Source organism: Gavialis gangeticus, unplaced genomic scaffold, assembly GCF_001723915.1.
Source record: "Gavialis gangeticus isolate Ggan-Ray unplaced genomic scaffold, GavGan_comp1, whole genome shotgun sequence".
Lineage (NCBI taxonomy): Eukaryota > Metazoa > Chordata > Crocodylia > Gavialidae > Gavialis > Gavialis gangeticus.
The window spans coordinates 60359605-60372172 of record NW_017728992.1 but is presented as its reverse complement, the minus strand read 5'-3'; the positions used below and the strand labels follow the sequence as shown (position 1 = coordinate 60372172).

Genomic DNA, 12568 nt, shown 5'->3' with positions numbered 1-12568 from the left:
GACAGGTGGTGGGCAGAAGGGATCGGGAGGGGAATGGATGTAGCTGGTAAATAATGGAGAGATACTTGGGGAGTCAAATGTTAGGCAGGTTATCATAAATACAATGCCTATATATTTAGTCCATGATTTTTTGTATCCAGTAGGTTGATATAGTGAAATTCATAGGGTCCTCTGTGAAAGGTGTTTTATAAATTCCCTTTGAGGATCAAAACTGAGAGACTGGAAAGAGAGTGGTTTTCTTGTGAGAAATGTGTCCCCACAGGTAATTGGGTATTCTTGTCTTTGACAGATGTCCAGTATGCGTTCATTCTGGTACGCAATAATCATGAATTAAACATAGACATTAGATTTTTGATGTATTATAACCTGCCTAACATCCGACTCCCCAGGTACCTCTCTACATTCATTCTCTACCCTCCCCACTCTGGCTTCTTTAGTATGCATTCCATCCAGGAAGAGCACAGATCAGCTGCATAGAAGGGTGTTTGTGCATGGAAGCTTGCAAAGAAGAATTTTTTCCTATTATTTGAGTTGGTCTAATAAAAAAATATCAGATTTACACAAAGAACCTTGTCTGCCTGTGTCCTTAGACCAATATGGCTACAACCTATACCCTCGAAGAAAGAATTGTTTTTAAACATACTTATCTAGACTCCAGGGTAAAGAAATATTAAGCCCTTTAGTAATGTCATTCATTTGTGTATTTTTCCACAAAGATGTAGCAGGCCTGTTTCACATGAGTCCTTTTCCCATTTGTAGCTAAACAGCCACTTTAAAGGCACATATAATATGCCAACAGAGATAAATGCACATGTTTAAAGTAAAGGCACATATAAACTTCAGCTAAAAATAATAAGAACAGAAACTGAGCATATAGTCATTTCCTTTTAAAAATCAACAAGGTTTAGATGCTCTAATTTTCAGGTTTAAGAAAAGGGACTGCATTTGTCCAATGCATGCTGACCTTTTGCTGCTTCTTTTAAAATGAACTTAATATGGATCTAACATACTGAAAATATATATTTTGCTAATAAGGTAAATTACATTTACAATTATTTATTTTTCTGATTGACTATGTAATTGTTGCAAGACATATTTCGGTATGATTGACCCCTGCATGGCACTGCATCCTACAATGTAATAATGTTAACATTGTCTGAAAATGGAGCAAGAGAATATCAGATAATATTTAAAAAAAAGAATACAGACAAGGATTTTTCAAAAGAAAATCAGGGAGGTAGGTAACTCTCTCTCCTTGAATTTCCAATTCTGCAAACATTTAAACATAAATTGTCCATTGATTTGGATGGAACTATCTGTGTGCAAAGTTACTTGAGCAAGTACATTACTGCAGGATCAAGATAACAAGAGTCTAAAAAGGTAGAAAGGAAGAAGGCAAAGCCAAATCCATATAATTTATATATAGACCATGCCTCAAATATTTTTCACTCCAGTAAAATTTAACAAATAAGAACAATCATTTTTCTTTATTTACATCAACATAATCAAGGATCAAGGTCTTTATTCTAGGCACTATTATGTCCTCATGTCATTTTTTTTTAACAAGGTTATAGGAAAGAAGCACTGGAAGGGACCTCATGAGGTAATCTAGTACAGCCCCCTGCTCAAGGCAGGATTGTTGTTCCTGATTAAATCAAACCAATCAAGTGCGTGTCCAACCTGCTCTTGAGATTTTTGAGGGATGGAGATGCTGCAGCTTCTCTACAAAGCCTGTTCCAATGCTTGACCACCCTTGTAATCAGTTCCTCCTAGTCTCCAACCTAAGTTTCCTCTGCTGCATCTTGAGGCCATTGCTCGTAAACTGTTCTCGGTGGTCATGGAAGACAGGACTACCTCCATCCTCTCTGTAATCACCCGTCAAGTATTTGAAGATGGTTATTAAATCCCCCTCTGTCTTGTCTTTTCCAGGCTAAATAACCCTAGTTCTTTCATCCTTTCTTCATAAGTCATGCTTTCCAGGCCCCTAATCGTTTTTGTTCCTTTGCACTGGACTCTTTCCAATCTATCCACATCTTTCTTGAAATATGGGGCCCAAAAATGGAGACAGTACTCAGGTGAGGCTTCATCAGTGCTGAACAAAATGGAAGCATCACTTCCCTTGATTTGCAAGCTGCACTTCTGTTAATACAGCCTAGTATGTTTTTAGCTTTTCTTTTGCAGCAAGAGCACACTGTTGGCTCATATTCAGATTATGGTCTACTGTGATCCCCAAGGCCTTCTTTGCAGTACTGCAGGACTTTGCACTTTTCTTTGTTGCATTTCATCTGATTGATTTTGTTCACTGTCCAACGTAAGGCAGACAAATTGGATAGCAGGACTGAAGTCTTGGACTTCAAAAATGCAAATTTCAACAAGCTTAGCTCACTAGTAGGGCAACTGCTGCGGGACCAGGGACCAAAGGCTAAAGGTGTGCATGAAGAGTGGCTGTTCCTTAAGGACACAATCCTTGAAGCACAAAGGAAGTCCATTCCCATGTGGAGAAAAGGTAACAGAAGGGCTGGGAAGCCCTCTTGGCTAAACAGGGAAAACATGGTCCTCTTAAGAAAGAAGAAAGAGTCTTATAAATAATGAAAGCTCAGGGAAGGCCCTAAGGAGGACTACTCCACGATGGCCCGCATTTACAGGGAACAGATAAGACACACTAAACCAGTGATCTTAGATTTGCAATGGGAATCAAGGACAACAAGAAGTTCTTCTTAACGTACATAGGGAACAGAAGGAAAACAAATGGGAGTGTGGGGCCATTTCTTAACAACTCAGGGGAGATAATTACTGGCACCCAGGAGAAAGCTGAACTCCCAAATGAGTACTTTGCTTTGGTCTTTCACCAAACCAAGGGGAAAACCATGTCAGGTAGAGTACAGGATAAGCACAGTAGCAATAACTGCCTTCCTACTATTGCCGCAGAATTGGTATATGACCAATAAAAAAAAATTATACAAGTCAGTAGGACTGGATGATCTTCATCCGAGAGCGCTGAAGGAGCTGGCCAAAGTCATTGTGGAACCCCTGCTGAAACTCTTACATAATTTGTGGTGCTCTGGAGAAGTCCCTGAGGACTGGAAGAGGGTTAATGTTGTGCCCATCCACAAAAAGGGCAAGAGAGAGGACCCAGGTAACTGTAGGTCAATCACACTAACTTCCATCCTAGGGAAAACCTTAGAAAAGTTCATCAAGGAGTCTATCTGCAGTAAGTGTGCAGAAGGCAAGATTCTGAATTACAGCCAGCATGGTTTCGTTGCAGGCAGGTCTTTCCTTACCAAAGTCATCTCCTTCTATGACCAGGTAACTCACCACCTGGACACAAGAGAGCAGGTTGATATTGTATACCTTGACTTTGAAAAGGCCTTTAATCGAGTATCCCACAACGTCCTTGTGAGAAAACTGAAGGATTGTGAACTTAATTCCAAGACAGTCAGATGGGTGAGAAACTGGCTGCAGGATAGAACCCAGAGAGTCATAGTGAACAGTAGGGCTATGCAAAGCTTTGGTAGCTGATTTGATCTGGAGGAGATTTGGCCCAATTCAGGGACTGAATCTCTGAATCTGAATCAAACTGAATTGGGAGACCAAGTAAAAACTCCAAATCGATTCAAAGCATCCAAACTGACTTGAAGTGGTCAAGCCAGGGCTGGGGAGGGGGCGTGTTACTTGGGAAGAGGGACAGGGGGATGCAGGATGCACGCGTGGCAGTGCTGGGAGTGGGGGCTCTGCCCTGCTGCTGCTTGCCCAGCTGGGGCGGGGAGGGTGCGATGCAGGCGCAGCTCGCTCCAGGCATAATGGAACAAGTGGTAGCGCAGCATAGCGTCCACTCCCAGCGCCGTTGTGTACTCCGCACCAGCTGGCAAGCAGCGACAGGACAGAGCCCCTGCTGATGTAGGTGCAGCAGTGCTGGGAGCGGGGGCTATGCCCTGCTGCTGCTTACCCCCTTCCTCTCAGAGCGAACCATGCCTACATCAACCCCCCCACCCCAGCACTGGCTGGGCAAGCAGCAGCAGGGCACAGCCTCCACTGCTCCCCTCGTTGGGGCAGGCACAGCCAAAGAAGCCACAGAAGAAGCCCCCATGGCTGTCTTGCCTGGCTCCAGCCTAATCCTGGCACTTAAATAAAAAAAAAAGCCCCGCACTCACTAGATGTAGAAGCAGCAACTGGGGCCTCTGGGCGCTTGTGGCAGAGCCCCGCTGCATAGCACAGGGCAGCAGGGATTTTGCGCCCCCAGTACCTGAATGAAAGGGACCTGGGGGTAATAATAGACCACAGTATGAATATGAGCCAGCAGTGCAATGCTGTAGCCAGTAGGGCAAATAATACTCTGGCATGCATCAATCGATGCATCTCCAGCAAAACCAATAAGGTGATTCTTTCGCTTTACTCAGCACTGGTGAGACCACAGCTGGAGTACCATGTCCAGTTCTGGGCACCACAAATTTAACAAGGACATGGACAAGCTTGAGAGAGTCCAGAGAAGAGCCACCCATATGAGCAGAGTCTTAAAAGGCAAGCCATACAAGGAAAGGCTGAGGGATCTGGGGAAAAGAAGGCTGAGAGAGTACCTGGAAGCAGCTTCCCACTACACTAGGGGGGGTACGTCAAGGGCTCAGGCACCAGGGCACCCTTGGGGAAAACCAGGAGTAATGGCCACAAACTCCTGGAAGAACAATTCAGGCTCAACATTAGGAAAAACTTCTTCACAGTCAGGGACTGTGGAATAAGCTCCCTCCAAAGGTGGTGCAATCACCTACGCCAGAAATCTTCAAGAGGAGACTAGACAGTCACCTTGCTGGGGTCACCTGACCCCCAGTTATCTTTCCTGGTTGGTGCAGGGGGATGGACCCGATGATCTTCCGAGGTCCCTTCCGGCCTTACAATCTATGAATCTGCAAATTTGTTAAATGTGCACCCTATCCCATCATCCAAATCATTAAGATGTTAAAAATACTGGATGCAGGACAGACTCCTAGGAAACCCCACTTAACACCTCCTCTCAAGTAGACGTTGAGCCATACTCATTAAGCATGACGATCCAACCACTTCTGTATCTGTATCCCTATAATATTTTTCTCTAGACTGTATTAGTTGCTTAATTAGAATGTTATAGGAGACTGGGCCAAAACCTTGCTAAAGTCAAAGTATGTCACATCCACTGCTCCCCACCTATTCTAGGTGGATGAGACCATCTCCTTATTACAGAAGGCAATCAGGTTAATCAGGTGTGATTTGATCTTGGTGAATAACAAAGAGTAAAATATTTTATTCAAATACTACTGTTTTCCTTTTGGATTTTTTTGTTTGTTTTGTTTTTTCCCTTCTTTTTAGGGTAAAACAGACAACCTGTTGCCTAGACATTCCCTAGAAACAACATTCCCTAACTGAACTGTGGGTTCTGTAAGTTTGTTTGCCTCAAGTATCCATCTGTAATTTTCCCCATTGAACAAAGGATTTCTAAATTCTGTGAGGTGCAAAATCTAATTTAAGTTCTAAAGCTTCTTACCTTAATTCCAAAATTGTGAAGCTGTTTTGCAGCTGCTAACCCAGCTGCACCAGATCCAACAATAATGACAGATTTCTTTAAAAAGAAAAGAGAAGGAAAAGCTGAAAACAAACTTTGAGGGGCAAAAATAAAGGTGATCATTATACATTGTCAATGTTTCTCCCATTGATTTCTGCCAAACCCACTAATTTCATATGCTGTATGATCAGGCCTCTAATACTTTGATACTGGGCTGGTTGGTGGCCCAGTTGTGGCCCGCAGGGTTTGTTGCTACAGCTACTGCTAGCTTGAGAACCGAGTCGCTTGCACACAATCACTTGCCCCACACTTCCTTGCCTGCTGCTGGTACAGGGGGAGCAATAGGGGAAATAGCAGCCAGACAGGAGGCTGTGGGCCACGTGTTAAACTGTTACAGAAAGTTAGACAACACAGTGCTAGAGTATGGAAAAGAAGCACAGTATAAAGCAGGTATTAACACAGCTTGATCTTGGCTACCATGGCCACAGAAACTGTGCATCTGATATGCCCATTTACTTCAGTGGAAGCAAATGCCTTGCCATGTTTAAAGCCAATCTTGACAGACATGGCTTGAACTGCTGATTGCAAAAAAATCCCCAAATATGAATGGACAGAACATGCTGCTACTTAATTTCTACTGCATTAAAAAGTACACAACATTATGGTGCCCTACATTGTGGTATTCTTTGGGAAGAAGATACTGGTCAGGACTGACTGACAAAATCCCTGTATTAATCAGCCCTTTTCTTGTCATAAAGTACAGAATCCTCTCCATCTCTTGTACACAGCGAATACGCACAAGCCCCCGAACAATGATGTGATGCGTACATTTCTGAGGAGTGAGAGCTTCCTGCAAAAAGAAATAAAAACACAAAATAAAAGCTTATTTTCATAATATACTGCACATGTTCTCCTAAAGAGTAAAATTTACAATTTAAACTGTAATTCAATGTAACCATTAATTGTACAGTCCCAGAGAGATCAGCAAAACTCATGGTCATTTTTGTATGCCAGCCAACTGTTTAGGGGAGTTCTGATTCTTTCAATTCTCCCAACGAAACAAGAGAGAATTAACACAGGACAAAGAAAACTACAGTACAAGATACCTCACTACATCCACAATAGCCAAGACATTTCCTTAAATTTCATAATGTGATCCTAAGAATTCAAGCTCTTCTACCTCTTGCCACATGCATCTAGACAGTAAAGATATTTCTACACTACTTCAACCAAGTAAACTCAGGATCACATCCAGAAATTTTGCATCACATAGGGGCACCAAAATCTAGAAATATTAACTATGGAAAAGCCCAAAGGGCTACTTACCTCATTTATATCAGATGCAATTCAAAAACAACTCCAATAAATTCAGTGGTATTAAATCAAAAGAAGTTAAAAGGCTTATGACCTGCTGTCTGAGGTTGCTTGCATGGTGACAGAGATCTAAGAAGGCAGCTGGGAGTTTGTGACACAAACAGCATGCTCCACAGAGCCATCTGGGATTGATCTTTTAATCTAGGCAATTGACAGCTAAAAGCTTTGATATCACATTTTCCCTCCCTAGTCATACTTAGCTATAATTTTGCCAAAAGCTTTCTCACTTACCTCCATCAACATTCACATAAACAAACAGCAATGAAATACTCTAAAAGGCTATTTAGAAATATGTGAAATGCCCCTTTGCCAAACCTTAATACTCAAACATTTTTTAAAACGCTGAATTTTAAACGAAGGTTCTTGGCATTTTCAACTGCAATCAATTTTTATGGTTTGATCCTATTTTTTTCTTAAAGACTTCCTTAAATTTAAAAATGCCTTTGCTACATCTAAATGAAGAGCATCCCATGTGAACTCTTCTCCTGGGAAAACTCCCCGCATGTCAGAGCAGCACTTGAGAGCACCTACTTCTAGTAAATGTAAAATTATACCATTAATTATTAGCCTTTCTTACTTTGCAGTTTGTATACCACAGAGCCAGAATGAGGTTTCTTAAGGCCAAGTACATAGTAGGGTCTCTTGAATATTCTGGGAACTCATAGAGTTCATCTAGTTCCATGACATCTGGTCTCACACAGAGTGCTTTACCACATTCATTGGGCTGGTAAAAAGGCTGGAAGTATTTGTTCAACCCTGAAACTGAATAAAGACAGGCCGTGAATTAGTCATATTCTGCTGTATCACTGCTCTCAGATTATGTACTGAATATACAGAGTTCATCCTTCTACCTGAAGAGGTTTGGATCCATTCCCACTGCTTTGTTTTGTCAGATTCAAAGAACAGGAATGGAGTTCAGGACTTTGGGTGCAGAATCAATACAGGCTTAATAGGAGGAGTTCAGAGGACTCCATTTTTCAAGCTCAAGCTCCCTGGCCCACTGTTGTAGTGACTGAAAATAATCTTCCAACAGTTGTTTGGTGGTTTACATGAAATAAGGCTGGTTGTCTCGCTCTAGATTTTAACAGAAAGAAGCCTGCAACACAATGGTGAAGCTCTAGAGAGAGTAACATCTGAAAGGACAGGAGAAAAGGAGCTGAGGCAGAGCAGTTGGGTGACGGAACTGTCACTGCTTATCCACATCCCAGGCCAATGGAAAAGAGAGGATTTAAACACCAGGATTGTCAGTCTGAGATTTTGGAAGCATGCAGTTTATTTAAGGAGGAAAACTGGAGTTTAAGAAGTCTAGTCTCTTTATCTGAGGCTCACAAGATTCTGTTATACCAGAATTGGTCAAAAAAAGTTGTATTTTTAAAGGAACCTATGCATTTTCACTCTGGCAGGGATACAACTGGCATTTGGCAGGCAGATACCATGTTCCTTGTTCCACACCCATTTCTGCCAACAAAAGGTATTTCAGAAGGAATAGCAACCTATGCAGTCACTGTTCAGTTCAAAGGTCCAAGTTCAAAGATCTGCTTCTAAAAGATAAAGTACTACACTTTTCAAAATGACTTAGGCACTAGAGTCTAAAAGTTACGCTCACTAATTTAGAATAAAACTTATGCTCCTCAATTACATTTGAAAAAAAGCCACTTTCAAACCCAAGTCATTTAGATGCTTTTGAAAATTGTTAAAATTAACTCAGAGAAACTATGACTAACACAATCACATGGGAAAATGGATTTAATGAAAGGAGCCAAAGCCAAAAGGTGCTCTAGTCTGAGAGAGAGAATTCTTTCTTCTCTCTGAAAAAGAGCTGAATACATTGAAGATTAAGTTGCTAGTCAGATTCTGACATCAGCACTGCAGATAACACAGTTAGGTCTGCCATAGACTATTTTGTTCATAGATAATTGAGCACACTGATACTTTCAAAATCTTTAAAGAATAATAATGATTCTTTGCATTTCTAAAACCCCATCTCATCCAAGAACTTACAGGCACTTTAAAGCATTAATAATGAAGTCCTCACAGAAGTGCTGAGAGGCAGGAAAGCATTATTGCCTCCACTTTATAGAGAAGTAAACTGAGGCATGCAAAAGTGAAAGGGTTATAGAGGGCGCATCTACACATGTGCTTTAATGCACCTATTTTACCATGCATTAAAGCATCACATAAACAACCATGCGATTACACTAATGTGCAGTAAAATAAGCTACTGCGCATTAAGCATCACTTTAAAAACATGTGCTTTCGCTACTGCACATTAGGGCAGCCTAATGTGCATTTATTTAGTACCTCATGTTAGAGGTAGTAAATTTAAGATGCATTAGGAAAAGTGCATTAATGCATATGTAGACATGCCCAGGAGGTCACAGAGAAGAACTGGAAATACAACATAGATTTCCTGTCACTGGGTCACATGGCTAAACCTCAAGGCTTTCTATTATCCTGATAAGCATGCAAGCTAAATATAAGTGAATTTATAACCTTCAAGGAAGGCCAAAAAATAAACTATTAATATTTATATGACAGAGCTCTGAAAATAGTCCTTACCAGCCAAATTAGGCATGCTCTTTAAATGCTCTAACTTCACAGTGTTGGATTCACCCAGTAATCGGTTAGTGCTGGTACAGGATGGACTCATGCCCACACAATCTGGATAGTATGCAGCGAGAAAGGGAGCTGCTACACTGTCTTTCAGCAAGGGAGGGAGAATGAGCATGGAGTACCACCAGTGGTCTGAGACTTCAGCAACTCTCTGGTTGGACAGGGAAATGGAAGAGAGAGGACAGAAGACAACCATCAGTACTTTGAAAACATTTTGATTAGCTTTCACCCTCAGTACTAAGACCCACCAGAACTCAAAATACCAACCTCAAGAAAAAAAGACTTGCTAGTCTCGCACACATTTTCCCCACACCTGTCCCTCCTCAACTCCAGGCTCTGGTTCCCAACTGAACAGAGACATCTAACGTGTGACAATCACCTAGGCTCCAGGGAACAGCAGTTCAGATATGTTCTTGTGCTCAGCATTTCTTATTGGCTAGCCCTATATACCTTTCTGCTCAATGAATGATTTTTTGTGGAACAACATGCCAGGACACCTGACTTTTCCTACTGACTGCATAGGCACTAACTCCCTTTCTTTGAATTATCCTCCTAGTGCTAGGTGCCTACATTTTTCAGTGTTGTGAAACTTAAATTGAAGGTGTCTGAGGTACTTTTGAGTCATATCAGTGCCAAGTTTACAGGCTAACTTGATACTTCGAAGTAGAAGAGCAGGAGCAACCGTGTACACCCTACTCACCAAATCCTCAGGCATGGAACACTGGTCTGAGCCCTCAGTCTGAAAAAGAAGGTAACTATATCAGAGCCTTTCTAAAGTTGTGCTAAAAGATTATTTTAAAAAAGCAGCATGTGGTACAATTCTCTTCGTCTTAAAAATATTAGAAACAATTTGTTTTAATGCCTGTATCACAGTTCTCCTATTTATATTCACATAACTAACCAAAATAGTAAATGTATAGTACATAATAATATTTCCCTTCATAGTGTTTTTATGACAGAAAGTTCCTTGATGATTGCCAAGAGTATTCATTTAATCTACTACTCACACATTAAATATATAACGTAAGGGCATGAATTTTAAAGCTGAAGACATTTTGGCTTGAAATGAATTTCAATGCTCAACTATCAAGCTACACACTCTTTTGCATATGTGCTTATCTGGAACAAGGTACAAAAATCACATGTACAAAATTCTTCCTCATCATCCCCAGGACACCTCTTTCACATGTATAATCAGTCATTCTTCAAGGCAAGCTCTCTCAGTAACAAGTTTGTTTTGGTTTTTTGTAGCGAATTAAAAGGTGCCCTAGTGATACTAAAATCAGCATAAGTTCTAGGTAGAAATGTAGTAAAACAGCCAAGTGGAATTTTATCACATTTTCCAGAAAGAATCCAACTCCGGGCTGATAACAAACATGAGATTTTTTTTTTTCTAAAGAGCATCTTTGTCAGAGAGTTTAAAGATTAACTCCTGTCTCCTCTCCCCTGCCCCTCCACTCCCCAGTTTTAAACGTGCCAGAATTTTCATCCTAAGAGCACAGACAGGAAAATTGTTTACACTAGCATAATTGACACTAACACCAATGTAAAACAAGTAAGAAATAGACAAGGCAAACCCAAAGCCAGGATATACCTTTGTCCAATCCAATAGAGAATTATATCTGAAAGAATCGGAGGTAAAGAAAATCTTAGCTCGGTAAGTAACAGTGAGACCCCTAACAGATGTGCAGGTAAAGGCACAATGGGATCTGATGCATGATCCACATAATCATGTTTCCTGCCATGACACATGCCTCACTGCCAGTGCAGGGGGAGCCTGGAATCATAATCCCAGGCTCTCCTTGACCTGGCAAGTAACCAGCCACCAAGGCTGCTGACAGACATAAAAAAGAACAACACATACGTGCTTTACTGGAAGAGGCAGCACATAGTTCAACCCAGCTCCACAGCATCTATATACAGATAATACGCTTTAGCGGGGCTTTTAGGCTCTTGTATCTAACAGCTGATTCAATCAGCTATTAGATCAAAGCACCAAAAAAGCCCTGCTGAAGTGCCCAATTTATATAGATGTGGAGAGCCAAGTCAAATTGATACAACGCCTCTTCTGGGCATGTGATGGGCTTGGTGCAGGGACACACCAAGTTTAAACTAAAGTGCCATTTTTTTTCCTAATTTTATGTCTGTAAGCAGTCTGAGTTATTACATTTTTTTGCAGAACAACTTTGTGGCTTATTCCTTGTTTTATGATGCCATTAACTGCTTTAATAGGTGGTCAGGTTACAACTCAAGATGTGATTAACTGGTTAATCATGTCTTAAGCATTGTGTGTGGCAGGGGCCCGATTTACATCCTGCCTGCAGTTTTTGCATCCACTCTATGGTAGCCATTTGCAAAAAACAAACAAGGCTGCTTCCCCACCATCTGGTGCAGCACAACAGTAACTGCCTATGGGGTGAGCTACACCAGAATAGGTATACATTTGTCTGTTCTTGATTCCAACATAATGTACATCGGTGCAGAAAACCAATGAGAGTTATACCAGAGCATGTGCTGATCCATTCCCAAAGCATCTGAAAATGTAGCTTTACAAGAGAAGTACGATTTTGATATTAAGACACTGTAATGACTCGTACAGATTTTAGCAGACCACTTTCTTCATGTTAAATCCAAAACTTTCCATTTAGCTTGTCAGCAAAGCAGCATGTTAATTAATTTTTAAAAATACCATAGGATTATTCAGATAGTTATTAATTCCCCCTCACAGACACCAAATAAAACAAAACTCAAAAAAGTAAAAAGAAATCAAAATTTCTTGGTGGTGCTTGGGCCAGGTGCCAGATGACTGGAAGATAGCTAACGTGGTCCCCATTTTTAAAAAAGGGAAGAGAGAGGACCTGGGCAACTATAGGCCCATCAGTCTTACCTCTATCCTTGGGAAACTCTTTGAGAAGATCCTCAAGGAGCACATCTGTGATGGGCCGGCTTCAGGGATGACGCTCAGGGGCAACCAGCACGGTTTCATTAGGGGCGGATCATGTCAGACCAACCTGATTGCCTTTTATGATCAGGTCACAAAGGCAATGGATG

General features: G+C 41.2%; 1 protein-coding gene across 2 annotated transcripts in view; it reads right to left on the bottom strand.

Moving 5' to 3' along the window:
* The window catches only part of KDM1B (lysine demethylase 1B), a 38604-nt gene that overhangs the window by 20138 nt on the left and 5898 nt on the right, over positions 1-12568 (bottom strand). For both annotated transcript variants that reach the window (XM_019523267.1, XM_019523256.1), the window contains exons 6-10: positions 10218-10256; positions 9464-9668; positions 7482-7666; positions 6204-6380; positions 5513-5587 (exon numbers count right to left, since the gene is read on the bottom strand). In XM_019523267.1, coding sequence (XP_019378812.1) covers positions 5513-5587; positions 6204-6380; positions 7482-7666; positions 9464-9668; positions 10218-10256 — 681 coding nt within the window. The remainder of the gene's footprint in view (positions 1-5512; positions 5588-6203; positions 6381-7481; positions 7667-9463; positions 9669-10217; positions 10257-12568) is intronic.